The 22528-nt window shown below is 40.9% G+C and overlaps 1 protein-coding gene and 1 long non-coding RNA gene across 2 annotated transcripts; one reads left to right on the forward strand and one right to left on the reverse strand.

The window, feature by feature from the left end:
- Positions 1-209: 209 nt before the first annotated feature.
- On the reverse strand, positions 210-22523 carry tbc1d9 (TBC1 domain family, member 9 (with GRAM domain)). Its single transcript, XM_007561965.2, has 21 exons — positions 21794-22523; positions 14778-14888; positions 12667-12785; positions 12361-12589; positions 11541-11802; positions 10898-11105; positions 10517-10723; positions 9670-9834; positions 9445-9595; positions 7555-7769; positions 6575-6692; positions 6205-6490; positions 5709-5838; positions 5471-5569; positions 5253-5321; positions 4259-4499; positions 4109-4174; positions 3498-3584; positions 2553-2621; positions 1932-2035; positions 210-1621 (listed from the first exon to the last, which is right to left on the reverse strand). Exons 1-21 carry the CDS (start codon positions 21912-21914, stop codon positions 848-850), a joined length of 3831 nt encoding a protein of 1276 aa, XP_007562027.1. The 5' UTR covers positions 21915-22523; the 3' UTR covers positions 210-847.
- LOC103144820 (uncharacterized) lies at positions 19845-21855 on the forward strand. Its single transcript, XR_476948.2, has 3 exons — positions 19845-19992; positions 21301-21470; positions 21765-21855. It is a non-coding gene; the product is annotated as an uncharacterized LOC103144820 (long non-coding RNA).
- Positions 22524-22528: the final 5 nt, after the last annotated feature.

A 22528-nucleotide genomic window follows, 5' to 3' on the forward strand; every position in this document is an offset into this window, starting at 1 on the left:
TGAAATTAACTTACAAGTAACTTTTCAGAAAGATATGAGAGCTTGTTTAAAGCCAATAATTTCTTAATATTGATGAAAATGTTCTAGTTCAACTGGCAGATTATTTCATTTATAACTGCCGGTTATAAATGAAATAAATGATTGCAATTTTCTGGCCGATTACAAGCTTTAAAAGTCTGACCTGCAGGTTCTGATTTTGGCCATGTTGATTTTTTTTTGTCTGAAATGTTGCTAAATATAGCAAGAAAGTCGCTGAGTTGGCAACAATGGGTTGACTGTTAACTGCCAATGTACAGAAAGTCGAGCCTCTCTCACTGCAGAGCAGAAGAGGACAGAGGTTGATTTTTAAACCTTTGCCAAGTAAATGAGATCGGCGGATAAGATCAGCTTTACATGTACGCGTCGGCCGATCAAAGATGGCCCATAATTAAGGAAATCAAGGCTGATTTATCAGTGGGAAAAATGTTTTGTTTTAAGTGAATAAATCTCCCAGAGGAACTAGTACTTTCTCATCAATATTAAGTGATTATTTACTTAAAACAAGCTCCTATATTTTCCTAAAAAGTTACTGGAAAGTTAGTGTACCTGAAATAAAACAAACCTAACATATTTTTCACTAGAAATTGGACCAAAAATACTTGGTAAGATTTTGTATTTTTGCAGTGTGGTCTTCTCTTCAGACAACAGGATCTATTGATTTACATGGTAGGTTTTAAACTTCTGGTAAAATACGTCATTAGAAGCAGATTTGGTCACATTCTTCACATTCTTTCACATATACACTTGTACAATTTTCTCCACAATCCTAGAAAATGTCACGGAAACCCTTCAGAACAGCTTTAGTCCTTCAGCCAGAGAGAGAGATCTCATAGTCACTAGTGGACAGCAGGGGGCGCCCGACTTTCCGCACGTTCTTGGCGTTGGTGATGCATGCCGCCACGTCCACCGGCTTCTCGAAGTACCGCACCAGAGCCTGTTCGGTGAGGACGGAGGCCAGGAACTGCTCGAAGGTGATGGCCCAGTCTTTGTCGATGCTGGTGCTGTGCGGCAGGCCGCCGCCGTTGGGAATCCCTCTCCGTTCGCGCTCCGAGGGCCGCTCGTCGCTGCACACCAGCACTGTGTCGTCGGCGATGTCTTCGCACTGCAGCTTCTCGTCCAGCTCGTGGGAGCCGGCGCTCAGCACCGAGTACGACGACATGGACGTGTCGTCTTTTGTTTCGTCGTCGGAGATGAGCATGGCGGATGACGTCCCCGTCTCCTTGGGGGACGAGTCTTCCAGCTTGATGTCCTGCATGGGCGCCAGCTCCTCGCTCACATCCTGCTGCTTGGCGTCCTCGCAGGGGCTCGGCTTGTCCTCCAGCTCCGCCGGGATGAAAACATCTCCCAGATCCAGAGGGTCTTGAGTGGATTTGAGATCCACCAAGTCTCTCCTGCACAAACTCGACTCCGAATTCGTCTCCTGGCTGGGATCCTTCCGGCCGCAGGAAGTGAAGAGCTTCCCCACTTCTCCCATTTCCAGCAGCAGACTGGTGACGGTTGCAGTGGCGTGATAAAGCTCCTGCTCAGCTACATCCTCACTGAACATGCTGTAGAGTGTCTTACAGAGCTCAATGAACTGACTCTGAAAGACAGAAACAATACATCACAATTCTTATCATTACAAGAAATGTTCACAATACATGATAAACATTATGATAAATGCCCAAACCTAAACAAGGGTTGCTGGTGCCTATAGAGATTTACTCTACACTAGGGATCCATGGATCCACTTTTTCACTTCTGATACCGATATGTGAGGTTTAGTATCGGCCAATACCAGTCCGATACAGAAAAAAATTGCTGAATTAACTTAAAACACTTAATTTTTAAAGACACAGACATAAATGTTTACGATCTCTAAGCACAAAGCCGTTTCTCAGATCAAATCCTACCTGGTTCAGCTTTGGAAGGTCCTTTGTGCTTTCTCGTTTGGGCTTCGTCTCCTCGTTCCACAGTTTCAAGTAGTGACGGTAATCAGGAGTGCTCAGTTTCTTCACTGTCAAAGAAATTTAAAGAATCTCTTCAAGATTTTAAAATTTTAATTAGACGTTTGGTTCCATATTACAGTTAAAACATTCTATAAACGGCACACATTTTCTTGCTAAGTATTTAGTAAAATTGCCTTTTAAGCTTATAACTTTGGTCAAACATTTGGGTTTCCACAAACGTCTCACAACAGTTTTCTAGAATTTTAGCCCATTCCTCCTGACAGAACCTTATTCATATGAAGGAAATCATTTGAGTGCTTTAGCAAACGCCATTCTCTGGCTTTCTATGTTGCTTTTTGAGTCGTGGCTTCTTCCTGTGCGAGCGGCCTTTCAGGCAGTGTTAATATAGGACTTACTTCACTGTGGATGATGACACATAATTAGCTTCAGCCCGCATTTTAAGGTCTTTGGATCTGATTCGCCCATTCCCCATACAGACACATTCATCTCAGACACAGAACCTCCTTCTTCCCTGATGAGGTTTTTTATTCAGCATCTTTTCTTGTGTCCTATGATTTCTCTCACCTTTTTCAGTCTTGAACGTAACTCTGACGAAGCCATCATCCTTCTCGCCTCGACCCTTTGAATCCCGACCTGAGAAGAGAAGTAATAAATAAGTAACCTGAGCTACAATAGATGTCTTAGATCGAAACATATTGATGTTTTAGAATGGTCTAGTCAAAGTCCAGATTTAATGCCCAAGGAGGCAAGACACAATGTGTTTTTATTTATTTATTCACTTGATTTTAATTGTGTTTCTTATTTAACGGAAACATATTTATCTATATTTACAGACAAAGTGCGTTCACACAATATTGGCATTGTGTTTGTTTTTCATACATAATTCCAACAATTAACACTGAATTTTGTCATATTAATTTGCAAAATTGTGGAAATGTTTGATGGGTTTGAATGAAGAAACAGAAAAGTGGTTGAAAAAGCAGCTAAACTATTCAAACTTTTGAAATACATTAAGGATAAAAAGAATGGAAAAGGCAAAAACAAAAACTGATTTAGAGCCGTCTTTGATTACTAGTAAATCAGACATTTATCAACATATTTTATTTATATTGATGATTTTGATTATGGCAAATTGTTAAGATGGAACAATTAACTGACGTTTTTATGGTTTATAGCACTCTGAGCTGCTTTGTTGCTGAAATGTGCTTTACAAACAAACTTGACCCAAATTGGACAAATGTATCCATTGAACAGCTTCTGCTACGTCATCTAGTTGAATCGGCAGATGGAGCTTCAATCAGTCAGTGGGATTTGTGGTTGCATGGTTAACACAACTGCATCCTTCATGTGCAAATCACATCGCCACAAAATCTGATTTTACTTTCTAACTGCCTGATAAAAATCTCCAGTCTGCTTTCCGAGTCTGTGTACCGATCTGCTCTGACTAAACCTGAAAAACAAAAATACGTGCGGCACAAAGAAGTGATCTGTTAGGAGGTTTAAACTTACTGATGGATGTTTCTGGAGTGATGTCTTCGAAGAAGTACTGAGTGGCTTCGAAGGCCGAGTCGGGCTCTTCTTGCTCATGAGTGATTTCTGGGGAAAAACAGTTTCTTTACAGAATTAGGCTAAAATGCAAAGTTCAGGGAGGCTGAAAAATTCTGTGTCTTGTTGAAAAACAGCATAATCTCTACAGCAGTGCAAAAAACTAAACCTTACTGTCTGGATACTAGTACAAATAATTTAGTAACCTAGAAATAAGATAAATAGAAGCGTTTCTACGGGCCATATAACGCCACAATTTAACATTTTGAAAATAAATTCACTTCATAGAAACACATAGGTTCTTTTGGTCGTATCAAAATTATTTTATTTTGCAAAACTGCAATCACACAAGTCACATGAACAACAACCAGAATGTCACTGATGGCGGAAAGACGAATTAGAAAACAGGAAGTAGATGGAGGATGATTGCACAGCATATTTTTTAATTTGTTCACGTGATTTTAATTGCATTTCTTATTTAATGGAAACACTTTGTGCTTTGACATCTGTAATAGAATGCAGCTACTGGTCAGTAGTATTAAAATATTATTTGTTGCTACTTGTCTGACACTCACCAGGCAAGACGTGCATCTTGTAGAGGAGCTTCAGCTTCTCTGTTAGATCCCCATGACACAAAACACCTGCAACACACAACATGGAGTTGAGAGCTGAGACAGAACCAACGACATCCAGAACGGATGTGTTCGTGACCCATCCCTGCTTACTCAGGCCGTTGATGAAGTCTCGGAAGTTGAGCAGGGCGTCTCCGTTTTCGTCCAGCAGACGGAAGAAGCGCACCGCCAGCGGGTCAGAGTGGGCTCCGTTGGCCCAGGGGAACAGCAGGGCGAACAGGCCCTTGAACAGCTCCACGTCGATGCGGTACTGCTCCAGGTACGGCAGGCTGGGGTCGTGGCGCTCGGTGGGGTTACTGCTGCTGCCCCAGTAACAGCTGCTCAGGTGCTCCGCCTGACGAAGACAACAGAAGAGGCAGGTACAAACTTTAAAAAATGCAACTGGAACTGAAGTGCTGTTTGTTTTGGCAAATTGACATCATTTTGGTAATTCTGACTGACCTAAAACAAGAGACGTTTGGTCTGATTTAACTTCAGACAGTGAGAAATAATAGCAAAGCTTCAAACTGCTGATAATTATTTTAGTAGTTTTTGGTTTCTGTTTAACAACTATGATGTAAGATAAAAACAAAAAACAACAAAAAAAACAGCATTTATTATTTTTCTGACTGTGAACTTTCAGTTATTTTATGGAGTGCAAAACTGGTCACTTGTTTTAAAACGGCTTTGTAATTTTACGAAGACAACAATCATTACAAAGTTGAGATTTTAGCCTATTTAGTGCAGCTGTAACCACAAACAGTCGTTACTGTGTGTGTGTGTGTATGTGTATGTGTATGTGTGTGTGTGTGTGTGTGTGTGTGTGTGTGTGAAACAACAAACGCAATTCTGCCGTGATATGTTAAACCTTCCTATTATCTGCTGAAAGCTTTGCTCTCTCACTCTCTTTTAATCCTCATTCCTCAATAACAACATTCACACTGAAGAGTGTTGCAGCACCACCTAATAGCGTTCAGAATGGTGATGTTGACTAAAACTTAAACCTTTTTCGATTAATCTGTTCTGGGTTGAATTTGTGGTAACCTTCTTTCTATAATGATCAAGTTTATATCTTGCGTTTTCTTACGATTAAAAAGTTCCGACTCACCTTGAAAAGCACATAAAGCTCCTCCAACTCATCAATACTGAAAGCCGTCTCTGTCACAATAGTTCGAACCTGGAATAAAAGAGAACAAACCGTGAGGATCTCATCTGTAAAACGACACCAAAGCTTCTTTTGTTACTTTCTACAGCTAGATTTAACGAGAAGCATGGAATAAACTCTGCGTGAAAAAGAAACTCTTAATGATTGCAGAGGTTTCTTACCACGTTGCGTTTGGTTGTGTCCTCAATGGTCTGAATGACCCTCAGTCTCTGTTTGAAGCGCATCTGTTCGATCACGTCTGCGCGGATCGAGCCGAATTTCTACCGAAAAGGAAAAAACACAGACATGAAGGCTGGATCTCCATCAGTACACTGCAAAAAACACAACATCTTCAAGTTATTGTGTTAAAAACCAGCCTTGCTAGTCAGTCAGACAGACACAAGCCGTCAGATGTTTTACCTCATAGGAGCTGCGGACCAGCTTGAAGATGTCAACCTCTGGATGTGGTTCTCCGTTGTCGGTGAGCAGAGAGTGAAGGTGAGGGATGGGAGGGAGGGTGCTGTCCTTGTTGGTCACACTGTCCAGGTACCTGCACACAGACAAAATGAGACCAATAAATGTGAAGTTATTTGGAAAACATAAAAGGTTATTTTCTATTAAATTAAAAACTGATTTTAATACTGAAATGCCAGAATCTGTAAAAGAAAGAAGTTTTGTGCTCTAAGGCTGAACAAACTGAAATTTGAAAGCTAAAGTGTTAACTTTACTGTTCTTGCAAAAATATGTGCACCGATTTATCAGCTTGCCGATTTATTGGTGCCGATCTCCTTAATTTTGGGAGATCAGTGATCAGCTGATACTTGCATGTGAAGCAGATCTTATCCACTGATCTTATCTACCTCAGCTAAGGCCTAAAAATCCCCTAGTAGCATCTCTAGCATCTCCTCCTCCTTACCTGCCCAGGACAGTCATGGCCTCTCCGTCGTCCTTGCAGCCCAGCAGCTGGTGGATGTTGGCGTGCAGGACAGAGAGCGCCAGCTGAAAGATGACCTTGATGCCGTCGTAGAAGAAACAGTCGACCACCACCACGGCGCTCTCGAACGGCATGACGGACAGGAAGAGGGTGAGGAACCAGGAGAGGGAGATGGTGGATATGACGCCCAGGTCCTGCATGCAGTCATACAGCTGTGGGACATACTCGCGGGCGAGCTCCTCGAACACTCCCTGATCAACCAGGGCTCCTAAACGTGAAGGATCGACGCCGTTACGTCTTCACACACACAAATCACCAAGTCAACAGTCCAGTTGGATGTGTTCAGACTGACCAACTACTCTTGTGTTGTAGTAGTCGGGCAGCATCCTCTCGCAGAGAGCCACCAGGAGCCAGAAAGCTTCTTCTTCTTTAGCATAAAGCAGTAACACAGATGTGACGATGTTCATGGCCTGTCGAGACAAGAAAGATTCAAAAACAGACCAGGAAGGCGAGCAGCTGCTGCTGCTGCGGCTGCGGCTGCTGCTTCAAAAAATCATTTTAATATGTCCCAATAGACACATGATCAGTATCAATAGATAATACGTCTGGTAGAATGTTCTGAACCAGTGTTCGGTTCTGGATCACTGAACTGCACAGCATTCTGGGAGATGTAGGCAGAGGAATAGCTTTAGCTGCTCAAACTCACATCTACCTTAGATAGGTTAGTGGAATCATCTAACTCACTCACTCTTTGGTTACCTAGCAACTCACTCACTCTTTGGTTACCTAGCAACTCACTCACTCTTTGGTTACTTAGCAACTCACTCACTCTTTGGTTACCTAGCAACTCACTCACTCTTTGGTTACCTAGCAACTCACTCACTCTTTGGTTACCTAGCAACTCACTCACTCTTTGGTTACCTAGCAACAACCTGTTGAGTAACTTGCGCTGCAGCAGTTTAGAGTTTCACCAATGTTCCTCATAACTGCTTAAAAATAAAAAAATAACTTTGTGGAGTGAAAACTACGGATGAAACAGGAAAGGTCACATTTGGTTGGCAGTATTTCAGATATTTAAAACAGAAAACTAATCAATAATTGTCGATATCGACTGATACAAAATGATTATATCATTTTTATCTCATCGTTCAGCCCAATCCAGAATGTCCCTTACGTTTTTTATTCGCCTTATTTATCAACATTTGATTCCGATCCAGTCTGATGCCACTTGATGGGGCCCGATATCTGATCCTGTGATTGGATAGCGACATCCCTCGCTGCTGCTGCTGCTGCTGCTGAGTCATGTTGGGATAATCACAATCGGGTCTTCACCTGACAGTATCCGATGTTGGGGTTCCTGAAGGCGTAGGCGGTCAGGACCCTGCGCAGTGCGGCGATGCCCATCTCGTTCTGGAAGGCCGGGTGCTCCGGCAGCGAGCGGTGCAGGTCCCTCTCGATCTCCTCGGTGGCCAGGTTGTACTTCCCCATCGATTTCTCCACCAGGTCTTCGTAGTAACCGGGGTGAGTCGTCATCTCGTTGATCGCCCCTGACCAGGAAAACACGCAGGATTTAAAAACTGAAAGCAGCAACATGTATGACATCTGAAATCATTTGCAACAAAATTACAAACATGCCTTTTTGTTTTCACATGCAGGTAAATTCAGAAACTTAAAGAATAAGGTATAATGTGTTATAGTGCAGACAAAAAGTAAATGAAACTACGATTCTGTTTTTGCTGCACTGTCAGATTTAAATAATTCTGATAAAAGTAAAATAATGTGTAGAAATCACAATAAAACTAAATATACCTTATGTAAATCAATATTATTTATGTTTTAGAAATTTCCACCTAAATTGGAAGTTTTTTAAGTTTGCGGCACAAAATCAGTTTTGTTCTCCTTTCATCTTTTCTCAGTTTATATGAAGGACCAGAAGCTGCACATTTAACACCAGATATAGTTCATATTAATAAAATGGCTTCATTTAACCTGTTAGTTCAGTAAACCTGCAGCTGTTCGTGCTCCACCTTTTTTTAATCGTATAGCACATCTCTGCAACAAGGCAGTTCAAAGTTCAAAGGTCAGTGTGATTCAAACTGAACAGTGAACTCTGCCTCCTGCACTGAGGATGTGTTTACTCTCTAAAAACTGGGTCAGGCCGTCTGTGACCAACCTACTTTCACTCAGGTGATGATCTGCAGCTGCAGGCATGAGACACGTAACTGTGGTTGTAAACTGAAACCTCTGGATCGTGTTCTTACTTGCGGCGTGTTTTGGGTGGTGAAAGATTTCGCTTCACGAGCCAAAGCTTGAAAAATGACACACTGCTGTTCCCTCTGATTCAGGTAAATCCAGCTGTGTTGGATTTTTTCCTGTCAGTTCAATAATATGCAACGTCTCCTTTTTCTATATTAACCCTTTAAAGGCCTGAAATTAACCTGACAATTGCCTTTAAAACTTTGAGACGTTTCTGGAAATATTTTGTAAAAGCATGTAGTTCAAACATTATGCAATAGCAAAGGCCGACTCCTGAGGTTTTCTTTAACATCTATCGTCTTTCTCAAGTCTTTTTGATCAGTTTTGTTCCTGATTTGTTTTAATCCAAAGTGACTTAACAGGATGACCTATGCCCAATTTTTATATCCAAAAGTATTCACACCTATTGACCTTTTCCACATTTTTTCACATTAAATCCACACATTTTGATGCATTTTACTGGAATATTGTGACGTAGATAAACCACCGCACAACATTCCAATTTAAAAAGGAATTTAATGTTTATTTTGTATTTTTTATGCATCTTGATTATTGTGTAAACTGCAAAGCTGCAGCTGTAAATGCAGCAAAAAGGTGGTTCAATAAAGTATTAAACTCAATGAGGCTGAGCAGAGTAGAGCCATTTTCCTTCCACCTCATTATGCACTACTTTGTAACGGTTGAAAATGTAATCCTAATTAAGTACATTGAAGTTTGTGGTTGTAATGTGACAGAATATAAAAAGGTTGAAGGAGTATTGATGCTTTTTGAACAAACTGAATCAAGCTGCAGAAGCTTTAGAGAAACTTCTCCCAGCAGATGTTAAACTGTTGTTGTCTAATCTGTAAACAGGAAGTCTTCGTTTCATAAAACGTGTCTGAAATACGCTTCAGGTTTCCTTTTCGTCTCAGTGTGTGGTTTCCAGCACGGGTTCCTGCAGGTAATGGGTTTGAATTGTTTGCCCACCTGAGAACAGCAGCCACAGCTCCCCCCTCATGCTCTCAGGGATGCCTTTGAGGACGAGCTCCTTCGTCTTCTCCGTGCGGTACATGCACACCCCCTCGCCGTACTCCGTGAAGTGGTTCTTCCACGCCTGCTCCTTCAGGAACTCCTTAGCCTGAGAGGAAGTGAAGATGGCAGGGTCAAAGGTCGGGCAGACGAGACGAGAGGATTTTTCATAATGGGACTCACCAGTTTGGGGTTAAACTCCTCAGGTGAGCGGCGGCGGTACATAGTCATGAGGGCCTCTGAGGCCGTCGGCACGCTGTTGTCGTTCAGGTTGAAGGTGCGTTCGATGTCTGAGGCCAGAGTCTGCTGCGGACTGCAGGAGAGCAGGGAGCCGTGATGGGAGTAAACCTGCAGAAGAGCAACATTTAAATGTATTTCTGAAAGGTGAGGCAAGTCAAAATGGACTTTTAGCTTTCATGCAAACAAAACTCCTCAGTGTTTTAGTAGTTTTTCTGGAAGCTTGTTCCAGATTTGTGGTGGATAGAAGCTGAATACTTTCTCTGTTTGGTTCTGGTTTTGGGGATGCAGAGCAGAACCAGAACCAGGAGAACTGAGAGATTTGGAAGGTTGATACAACAGCAGCAGATCTTTAATGTACTGTGGTGCTAAGCTGTTCAGTGATTTATAAACTAGCACCAGTATCTTAAGGTCTGTGAGCTGCAGGGAGCCAGTGGAAGGACGTTAGAACTGCTGTGATGAGCTCTAACTTCCTGGTTTTAGTCAGAACGCCAGCAGCAGCGTTCTGGATCTGATTTTTAGGCAGACCTTTAAAAATCTGCAGTAGATAAGATAAGCTGCAGTAAATAATGTTTACTGCAGCAGTAAACATTATTTACTGCTGCAGTAAATAATGTTAGGCTCTGCAAGTTCCTGAAACTAAAGTATTCAATCTAGAAATTCCACATTTATTCATTTCCTTGTATAGCCTCTTATTTATTTATACTCCAGAACAATATCCTGCTAAAACAGTGACTCCCTACTTTTTGTCAGAGGTAAGGAAGATCTGACTGAACCCCGACTGTGTTTTTACCTCGTCATCCGAGCTGTTCAGGCTGCCGTTCAGCTCCCTTTCCAGGTAAATCTTGGAGGTGGTTTGCTGCAGGAAGTCAGAGATCCTCTGCACCAGGAAGTCTCTGTCTTTCAGGTTGGCAAACAGAAAAGTCATGCGATTCTTGGTGCTGATGGAGAGCGGGCTAGGCAGAACGTTGGAGCTGTCTGCCTTCTCCACGATGGTCACCTGCAGGGCATTGAGACACATAAAAAAAACTAAATCATTTAGATCTTCCCAAATAAGACTCTCCTCAAATCACAAGTTGTATTTTTACAACCTGCCTTCCCAAGGCTGACAGGTGGTGACACACCACAACATGCAAACTATTACAACATGACCAAACTGCATGTCCTTTCTCACCTCCCGCAGGGGGATGATGAGGCTGCACAGCGTCTCCTCCTTGCTGGTGAAGCAGATGTAGTTGGTGGACACAAACATCTGGCCCAGGATGTGCATCTTGTTAAACGGCGTCCACAGCGTGCAGTCTGTGTGTCCGTCCAGTTTTTCGTCTTTGGGCAGACGGAAGAGAGCCCGGTAACGCTCGCTCTTTGCTCTCGCGTCCAGATCTCTAAAAGATGCAAAACCTTTGTATTATATGATGTTTTACTGAGGAGTTTTGAAAAAGATTAAATGTTTTTGTGAAGTTTTACAACTTGTGTGAATGAATAGACCAACAGACAGAGCAGTGCACAGCAGCCAAGTCAAATATTTGTCTAGATAAGACGTAGCGACCAAACACGGATAATACAATTAATTCAAAGGCTCAGTTTATGTCACCACACCCTTTGGTTTCCTACACTGCAAAAACACAATCTTAACAAGTAGTTTTTGGTCTAGTTTCTTGCAGTATATTTTGCTTTTGTTTTTTTCCAAGTGAACTAAAATATTTGCACTAGAAACTAGATCAAAATGACTTGGTAAGGTTTTGTGTTTTTGCAATGTAAGAGTCTCTTCCACTGATATGTCATCCAGCGTTAGCGTGGTTGTGTTAGCTTTCTCGTACCTCTTCAGCGCCGACACTTTCTTGGGCGACTTCTTCTTCAGCTTGGGCAGCGAGCGGTCCAGTTCGAAGCCTTTGTTGTCCAGCAGCCGCCGCATGGCGATGTTGGCCAGCTGCTCCGCCAGTTTGAAGGTCTCGTTGATGTTTAGGAAGACGGAGAAGACGTGCTCGTTGGCGCGAGTGCTCACCTTGATGACGTCGGGCAGGAGGAGGGTGGCGCTCTTCTCCAGCTGGGTGATGTCGGCCCAGCGGACCACCAGTTTGGCTGAGAGTGAGGAAATGATACTGTTCAATTTTAGACATGACCAAGCTATGCTTAATGAAGGCTAGCTGTAACTGAACCTTGGCTTAAGAAACTTGCTCTCTTAGTTGATTGTAAACTAAGGCTGCATTCACACCAGCCCACTTTAATCCACTTGGACCAAACTCTAGTTTGTTTAGCTAGAAAGTCTGGTTCGTTTGGGGAGGTGTGAAAGCGTAATCAAACTTTTATGCAGACTAAATAAACAAACTCTGGTCTTCCTCCAAACCTACGTCATGGTTTGGTTGCAGTGAACTCTTGTGCTGTTTAAATATATATGTAAACGCCAAACACACCAAAGGCTGCTCCAAAAGCAGAAAGTGGACTATAGTGCAGGGCATTCTGGGTAAATACAACCAACACAAACTCAAGAATCTAGCACTAAAGGTAGAAATGACTCTCAGTCTTTAAGACAAAGAATAAATCTTACAACAGCAAAAATCTGACAACACTCCATTTTTGTTTTTAAGCCTAAAATACGTACACTGCTGGGATGTATTTTGATACACAGATAATACACACCTTCTTTTCCCAGTAAATATGAGTAGAAGCAGATGTGGTTGATGCTGAGGTACAGCCATCCCTGCCGGGGAACCTTCCCCTTCCAATAGCTGCAGGAGTAATAGTTGACCAGCTTCTCTTCATCTGGCATCCCAAACAGTTTCCGGAACTTCGAACTCGCCTCCTTAAATTTGTCCGTGTCGTCGTCCTCTTTGACGTCATGATTCTTGTTGAACTCTGCGATTATCCCCTGCAAAAGAAACAGAAAATTGACAATTACAGAGGCATGACACAAAGGGGCCTTTCTGCATGAGGCTGAGGACTCACCTGCACTTTTCCTTTGACAAAGGTGGTGATGTCGTTCTCGTTCTCGAAGATGGACAGAGTCTGCAGCAGGTTGTGTTCGAGCCACTCCCAGTGCTCAGTGATCTCTTTCCGAGACGTTCCTGCAGGTCGAGGAGGACAAAAAAAGTTGGACTGTTACAGAAACACATTGGGCCTAAGGCGCCATCATGCTGAAAGGACAGTTAATTTATGAAATCCACTCCTTCATAAATCATGTGAAAACTTTCTCCATGTTTAAAATAACATTCTTCAGAAATTACTGCAAGTGAAAAAATATTAAGACTTAAAAAGCTCCAATAACCTGGGCGGATTTCTCTGCAAGTCATTAAAAAAACAACTTTGAATCACTTCCAGCATTCAGTCTACACCTACCATCAATTACAGTAAATCCTATTAAGTCAAACTAATTCAGCCGACTTCACATGAGGTTCAGGACATTAGAATACTTCAGCTAAGGCAGTAATTTGCAGATAAGATGAAAAGAATCAAAATAATCTTTAAAAATAGTCTGGAGAACAGTCCAAATTCAATTCAATTCAATTTAGTTCACCGCCAATTCACAACTAAAGTCAGCTTAAGGCACTTTACAAAAAAAGAAAAATCATTTCAATTCAATCAGGCATTCATTTTAATTGATCCTTGTTATCAAATAGTACAGTATGCTCAATTAATTATTCAAACTAATTTAAAAGGTTTCCATCTAAGGAAATGACTGAGTCAATGGAGAAATAAGGACCAACAGTGATATTAATAAAACTGAATATTTCCCTGACATTTCTGAAAGAAAAAAGAAAAGCTGGACAGAAATCTTTCCTTCCTAAGATTCTGGATAACAAAAATTATAGACGTTTGTAGGAGAATGGGTTGTTATCCAATTAAAACCAATTCAGGAGCAAAAATGAATTCAGTATTTGTTAGTTTTCTACAATAATTGTAGGAGATGGGTGTCACAATCTGTATGAAAAAATTACAATTGTATATCAGGGTGTAATTTTTCCAACCTAAAATCCAGGAGTTTGACCACATCAGAAATCTTTATACTGGACTTTATTATATAAAGAGAAATGTCAATATGTGGAAAAACCTCAACAAAACCAGCAGTATGTTCATATTCTGGTGCCATGTTTTTATTCTTTTCTAAAAACAATGAACAAAGAGTCTTTCATAGTAAATTCAATATTTGGCTTTTAAGCGGTTCAGCGATGAAAACAAGACCATGAGAGCGAAGCCCTGGGGCTCTGAGAAACGGTTTCAGCACAACAGAAGAGCCAAACAGTCAGCAGGGAGTTTATCCAACAGACCAACTGAAGTCAACAACAAACACTTTAAACTTTCATTTCTGATCATTCTGCTCTGTTCTGGCTTTTTTTTATTTCAAATTAAATTAAGTTGATGCTGAGATGTGACAGTAAAACAGATTATTTAGGTAGAAACTGATCCCAGAACAGTGATGGTTGCCACACGCTGCAGCTAACAGCCCTTCATTTAATGCACTCTGACCACATTAGACATCAGATTTCTGGGAGGAGGAACAAAGAACTGGGAGGAGATGGAAAAAGAGCCAAATCTATTTTAGAGTCAAGCTGTTATGTTAAAATGTCCATGTCAGACAAATGACTCCATTTAATAACAAACTGGTTGTTCACCTGTATAAATAAGATTTTAATTAATCTTCATTTAATTAAAAAGAAACAAAAGGTTCCTGCCAAACGACGCAGAAAGCCGATCAGGGAAACATGCAACATGATGCGGATATATGTGGCGAAGACGATATAACCTGCAATATGTGAACAAAATACAAACAATGTTCACCTCAGCATCCTTTTAAAACAACAACAAGCATATATTACTGCCATAGCATGCAGGAAGGCATGGCTAATATTTGCCGTCCAAGCAGTCCTTTGCAACATTAATATTGCAAAAAGTGATACTCCAATGGTGATAAATTTGCAACATATTATGCAACCCATTTCATTCAGCCTTTATCTGACTCCAAACAGTTAAAAATAAACTTAAAGTTTAAGTTGTGGCAGCTGAGTTTATTAATCTGTTTTGATAACATGAGGTGTGGGAGTGAAAAAATGTTCTCCTACCGTGAGCGATGATCCAGTAGACTACAGAGTCAGGGGTCTGGTAGAGGATCCGGTAAGGAGCCATCCGAGCGCTCGAGTCCAGAACGACATCCAAAGTCCCAACAAGCAAACCTGCAACCGCACAAAATAAATTATTAAACAAAAACCTGAAATCTTAAACTTCAGATTGTGCTCTAGCAAACAGGAGGGGAAAAAATATTTGATGCAGATTTTAAAACCGTAAATTAGCTGTAGACAAAAACAAAATTAGCTAAAAACATGTCACTATTTTTTCCATTTCAACAGGAAGAGTGCCATGGTTTAAATTTCCTGTGGCTTCAACTTATGTTTACTTACTAACCCGTCGTCCTCTGCAATACCGTTACTGCCCAGCATTTTTCTGACAAGTCCTACTTAAATTATAGATGAGCTATAACCAATGGTCTTATTAATAGTTAATAAGCCCTTTAATAATTTATCCATTAGTTGTAACCAATTAGCATGAATCCATTTGAAGTAACTGACTATTGGTCCAGGTTACGCCAGCGCTTCTCAAACTCAAATCTTCTAACTTAGCATGTTAAAAACGATAATTTAACATCAAGTTAATCCATTTGGGCTTTTTAACCTGTCTTATGCAGGAACATTTAAAATGTTGGCCACACTGCAAAGAAAGGAGAAATCTTAACATCTGACCTGCAGCAATAAAATGTTAAGTAGAAGCTTTTAAAACAAGAAAATGCAGACTCTGTTCAGGCCCACCAGATCCAGAAACACGGAGACAACTTTAAATCCGAAGCTTCCCCGCAGAGTTTCAAACTAGTGAAGAAGTTTTTGTGTAATTTCAATATTCAGTTTGTTTCAGCTCAAAGTTAAACCTTCAGCTCAAGTCACAGGTTGAAGAGAACTGAGAAAGCATCAAAAGTTCTTATTTTATGAAGGTATCAGTCAGGAGAAGTGTACAAAACCACCAATAGGAAAACAGTGACATAACAGGAACCTTATAGCTGAAAGGAGGCCGACAGCAACACCGAAGGAGCTACATGTGAGAACAACCTCCAGTGATGGTCACAGTTCTGCTAATCTGATAACAGCAGGGCTAATTTTGCTTAGCGTTTAGCATTTGTGCTAACCTTAAAATGTTTAGCACTCTAACCTTTTTCTAGATTAACGCTAAAGAGCTAATTTATTTGGTTATTTTGTAAACATTCAGTTGAATAAAGTCTGAGATCTGCTTTGAAATTTTGGCTATTGACTTAAGAATTCTTCAAATAGTTAAAACGTTTATTTTGAAACAAAGACTTTATGCAGCAATTCCATTCCTTCTCCTCCCTCTCTCTTGCTTTTTCCCCTGTAATCATAAATACAAAATCTTGGGGCATTACAGAACATATAAATTATGTCAAAATTAAATTGGTGCTTTCACAGGCAGATATAACTTGAACTGAAGTGAGCATTTAGCATTAGCTTCCACTAAGTCATGTGTTTGTGTAGTACTTTCGCATCAACTATCTTTTAGTTAGTGGTGCCAACCACCCACAGTCTCCTTTAAAATTCAAACATCAGAACCAAGTAGGTTTGCAAGACAAGATCCTTTCCAGGTTATTTTTGTTTTAAAGCTCCTTTGTGACAAATTGTATGACTCATGTAAAAAATGAGTAGGTGGGGGAGGATAGAGGAGACAAAGGAGGGAAAAGAAAGCAGCTTTATTAATGAAGGGAGCAGTTGGTGTGCAGGAAGAAAGCTCAGATTTCTCCTTAATCTTCCTTCTCATCTTATTTTCACCATTCAGCACCTATTTAGTTATGTAAAACAAAGCTGACACTCAACATTCTGCTAAAGAGGAAGCTGCTTTTGCATTCATGACATGTTTGACTACAGAAAAACAGCAAGTTAACGCCAAGTCACTGCTGACGCTTGCATGCCGACCTGAAAAAAACAAAAAAAGGCTTGAAGGTGTTAGTGTAAACCAACGTGTGACAAGCTGATGCTTCCTTCAGAAATCTTGTGGTGAAAGTTTGTGAAAACCTGCAGATCTGGACTCTAGTTGCCCTACATGAAACAACCAGCTTGATGGAGGTGTGAGTTGAGGTTTACTTCAGGAAAACCAAATGAGAATAACTGTGTCAGACTGCAGTGGAAACAAATAAGGTCTCTGGGTTTTTTCAGAAGAAACTTTCAGCTAAATCTGTCATATCTTAGTCCAGCACTTGAGGAATCGGTGTTCTCCTCTTCTGTGTTTGATGCCAAACATGAAGCCTGCAGGACTAACTCACAAAAACACAACGTGCTCCCTCTCACCACAACCTAAAAACCAGACAAACAGACAACAAAGCAGCTCTAATAGTCCAGTTATCCTTTCTGACTGAAAAACTCCTGCTGCTCAAAAATAAACTCTAAAAAAACAAAAAAAAAATCATATGACACTCTGACTTCTCTAAGACAGAGACAATCAGATGTTCCTGCTGCTCGAGCGAAACGAATCACATTCTGAGCTTGTTTTTCCATGTGGTGGAGGAGCAGGAAACCAGGTTCACACCATGTAAACAGTTACTTGTTTCAATTCACATTTTCGGTCCTCCCCCACAACTTGAAAAGAAAACAGAGGATCTGTGGTGGGTAACCACAAATGTCAACAATAAGCCCCCTGACCTGAAACTGATACAGAAACTGACCAAATTAGGCTACCTTCAGTAGGGCAATATACATTCCCATCGTCTTTAACCATCAACATTCACTTACAAGTGTTTCACTGCAAGCTGAGGCCTGCAGAAGGAGAAGCATGATCCTCTGCAAACAAAAATAATTTGTATTATGAAATGCGGTGCAAAAAAAGAATAGTGTGCAATTTTATGCCGTGAGCAACCTTGTGTTCAATTATGCAACAAATGACTCAACAGCCTGTGACTTAAAGCATTTACAGTGAGATCAAATGGGGTTTTGTTGTGTATTTTCCTATATTGCTAAAAACAAATTCCCCTCCTGCAGCTTTTGTAGCTTTTTTCGTCAACGTGACGCCTGGAATATGAGATACAACAATAACATACCAATCAGGACTCTTTGACAGCCCACATGCAGATATGATCACTCGCTGCCTTTCCATTACAAATGTGTGAAAATCTTTGTTGATATTCTGCTGATGTTGAAACAACAATTTTTCAAACAAATGAGGCGTTTCCATTAGATATGACATTAAAATCACAAATAAATAAGCTTGTTCACTCGATAAGTTATTAAAAATCATGGCAGCGATGAATGTGAACAGCTACAGAATATATATAGTCATAATCTCCATGACTGTGACTTCCCACCCCATTTTACAGAACAGTTGTGGATTCAACACGTTCAGATGACAACTTTTTATGAGCTGTGATGCTGTGAGACTTTTGGTTGAGCTAGCTGAGATGTTCAAAAAACAAACCATCATCTTCCTACCACTTCCTGTCTTCTTTGTTGTTTTCCCCAGTAGTAACATCCAACTGTTGACTTGTGTAATGTGAAAAAAAAAGTGTTTCAATACGGTTGAAAGAAAAAACACTATTTTAGCACAAAAACTATATTTAAATTATATTTAAATTATATCTAAATTAGCTTGTTTCTATTACTCAAATTTATTTTTGTAACTTCATACAAAGCTTCAATTAACTTCCCACTTTGGTGTCTCTATAAAAGATCTTCTGTCTGTTGACCTTTAGTCACTGCTCTGACTGACAGGCAGATTTTCAGGCCTTAAATGCAAATCTGCATTCCTTCTCATGCCCTCATCTTGGCAAAAACCTCAGGTGGAATCTTCTGGGGAAGGGATTAAACGTGGCACCGTGCACATTCAGAGAAAGGGCTGCCCTGCTCTAAATGTCAGGCTGGAAAGCTTCCAGAGATGATTACCATTTTTCTATTTCTCAGAGGCCACAGTGTCATAATGCTGCATCATGCAACCTTCTTCACACTTGATCGGTTTCACCGTGTTCTGCACAAACTGCCCATTCAGACTACATCCTGTCGCGTTTTACGCCTGCGCTGAGCTTCTGGTTTACATGCTCTGCTCTCGTGCTGAAGGTGGCTGCTCAGCATCCTGGAGGAAAAGCCGGAGGGCCGTGCCAGTGTTGCCGGGCGCTGCTCAGTAGCAACTGGCACGCACAGCAAGTCAGCAAGCACAGCTTTTACATAACCATGACATCATCCCCCGACACAACTTTAATATTGCCAAAGCAGAGACTGGGTTGGTGCTTTTGATGAGAGTTCAATAGATGTGGCGCAAATAAAATGATCTAGTTTTATTAATGCAGCTTTAAAATTATACTGGTGCTATGCTGGTTTCCATTCTGGATAACAGATGACTCTAAAACTGTAATTCAGCATACAAATCAAACAATCAACTGGGGTGATTAATTAGCACAATTAGCAAAGGAATGGGAAGACTACAAACAGTTAATTAATTGTCTGAACAAGGATAAAGAGCTTTGACACCTCGAATAAAAAAAATAAACTGCAGCTGAAATGTGTGCGGTTTCTTCAGATGTCTAAATAAAGGGGGGAAACGTGCAGCAAGGAAATTTAAGAAATAAGCAACACTTTATTTAACAGCTTCTCAGATTCAGAGGCTTTGACAAAAACTATTAATACCAAAAAATATTTCCACCCATGAACTTCTCCACATCTTGTTTCTAATTTTTCTATAAAGTTTTGTTTAATCTAACCGTGTTAAAGAGTGTCATGTGGCAATAATGTCGTTATTTAGCCTTTTGAATGACTGAATAAAAATGAGTTACTGATTGAAGCTTAAGATCCGAACTGAAATCTATTCCATAGAAAGCAGAGAGTGAAGCCTGGAATGACTTTACTTAACAGTAACTTTACTCAAACTGCAGCAGAATCTTTGCTTTTTTTTGACAAATACGATGACCTGCATCATTGTGAATAAAGATCTGAAACTAAGGCCCCGCTATGGGGGCTGTTTTTATTTTTAAATGGTAACTTTTACACACAGAAACAGTGTTTCAGAGGACTCTAAATGTGTTTTTTGGACTATAACATGTTAATTTTGATTAATTAATAACAGATTTTAAAGTGTTTACCACAATTCCTTTTTAAACATACAAAAGTCCCTGAGCCGGAACCTTTGTTGCCTGTTTCTGGTACGCCCGTAAATTTGACGCACAAATAGCAGCGGTGATTGAGGAAGCCATTTCTCTTGTAGAAGACAACGTTAGCAAAGCTAGCATCAACAGGAATCTAGGTAAGTAGAGTCTTAAGGCCTCCTTTTGAAACATTTGCTTCAAATGTTTAGTTAGGTTTTCGTCATCCATTTATAGACTTTGGTCACGTGACAACCAGTCAGGACGCACGTCGGTAAGAATCTGGTGTAAGGGCCAAGAAATGAAACTTGTACAATCCATTCGGCACATGATATCCTCAGTGAAAACAAAATACATTCATCATTATCGGTGTATATTTCTAGAGATTTTTACCCCAAAATAGGATTTAAATGTCATTTATTAGGTTAATCAGAAGGTAACTGGTGTGAAATATTGCAGCTAATAACCAGCTATAATCCACACCAACATGTTTTAGGTCAAGTCTTTAAGCTGCGATCGGTATTTTACTTTTTTAGTATAAAGGAACTGTGTCCAAATAGGTTGGACTTGGTAGCTGTTGCTGGTCACTAAGCTGCATCTGATTGAGGGTTTGCAATTAATCTGACAGCAAAGAGACAGCAGCCGTCTGTGGTCTGCTTGTAGCTGTCTGAAAAGATAACAAAACTAAAATCACGACTTTTCTCCAACACTAATCAGGGCTGGTATGAATGCATCCTTATGATGTTTACGCCCTATTTAGGACTTAATTAATCAAATTAGTTTGAATTTAGGCACGATTTGAATGCATGATGTGAATGCCAAGAGGACCGGCGACCGCTCCAAAAGAAGGAAGTGGCCTAAAGCGTAGGGCATTCTGGGTAAATACAACAAAAACAAACGCGATATTGTAGTGCTAGCGGGAGAGATAAAATCTGACGGCACTCTGTTTCGGTTTACATTTTATGAAGAAGGAAGTGTCTTCTTCAGAGGTTATCATGTCATTTCCTTCAGTAGGTCTTGGTGCAGCGCCACCACAGGCGAGGATGGGAACAGGTTGCTCAAAGGGTTTGGTTTGTTTGACACAATGCAGTGTGAAAATGATCTGCAGCAGCTGAAAATGTAACCAATGTTGCAACTTTGGTCCCCAGTCGTGAAAAACACCCAGTTATTGCTGGCAGATGAAGACTAGTCTGAAAACAATAACAAAACTCTTCTAATCAGGTGATTTAGTTAAATGTTTCAAACTATACTCCTGAATTTTCTCATGCAGAGGTCTTCATCTGTGCACCAATACTCCAAAAACTGCAGTCTGACTTTTAAAGCCCCAAAATCACCACAGTCAGCTGATTCCAGGCCAGAAAATGTTCTGTGTTTCAACTCGGAGAACATCAAGATCTCAATTTATGAGAACTTTGGCCAGTTATTTCAATAACCTCCTCATCCTTCTGCTGCTGTTTGACCCATTTTAGATGGAGTATGCCAATGAGGAAGAGGAGGATGAGTGAGGAAGAGAAGAAGAAGGATGATTCAGCATGAACAAGCAAACAGACTGACTCTCAGGCTGTTTGGCAAACAGATCCCCTGTTATTCAGCCTCCGTAGCTGTTAGCAGCAGCACAGCAGAAAGCGTCATTGTTTGGGTAGGAATCTAATTTCTTCTGCAGGCAATATCCTTACAAAGTCCCCTGATAAGACAAAAATAAGTTATTGTCTGTGGAGGCTAATATAAGATTCAGCTTTTCTTACGCCTTGAGTTGGTTAATTTCCAAATCAATAAGCAGCATGACTGAGTTACTGAAGGTAAGGGGTGACCCCTTACCTTCAGTAACTCATTGATTATTGATTTGGAAGTCACAGCTGATTGATCACATGACCATCACCTGGACATCTTTAATTAATGGAAAATTGTCATATTTATCACGGTGATGTTGCAGAGTCATGGCAGCTCAAGGCTGGGACTCACCGGCCAGTCCGCCGCCTCCATCCCCGTGGCCTTTCCGTCTCTGGAGGATGAAGTACGGATTCGCTCTCTCGGTGATCCATAGCGCTCCCGCCAGCAACACATCTTCGGGAATGACCCACATATTTCTACTTATTTGTATTTTATTTTATAACAGAACCATTGAATTCACTATCCGGTCAAACTGATCCTAGTAAGTAATGTTCATTAAATAAAAAAATCAACTATGGAGGCCTTGTTATTCACTTGGGCTAATATCTATCATTTATAACCGTTTAAGACTTAATGATTGAGGAAAAAACACGCATTGAAAGCGCTACTATAAATAAAACGAGCAGTTCGGGCTCGGCTCGGCCTATAAACAAGTGCTGTTAACCAGCAGGTTCCGCTACCGAGTTTTAAGGAAAACTGTATTTCTTTGGGGGGCCGAAGGCAGCCTGGCTCGGTTCTCCGCAGCCCGGGGAGCAGCGCTGGCTTTAGTCTTTGTTGTCCATGTCTCCACGGCAGGTGCGAATCAGTCCGCGGATAGCGCTTGTTTACAGGCGTTGTTATATTAGCTATCGGTCGATCTATCCACAGGAGTAAGCGGAAATGTCTTCCAGCTGTCGTGTCCGTCTGTATGCCGACGAATAACCGCGATTTTAACCCCGAGAATGCGATAAATAGCGCTGCGGCTCTGCGCTCCTCCTCTTGTTCGGCTGAAGCGCCGCCGTTGCTGCTGCACACAAAGCGCCTCGG

Source organism: Poecilia formosa, unplaced genomic scaffold (genome assembly GCF_000485575.1).
Source record: "Poecilia formosa unplaced genomic scaffold, Poecilia_formosa-5.1.2 Scaffold132, whole genome shotgun sequence".
NCBI lineage: Eukaryota > Metazoa > Chordata > Actinopteri > Cyprinodontiformes > Poeciliidae > Poecilia > Poecilia formosa.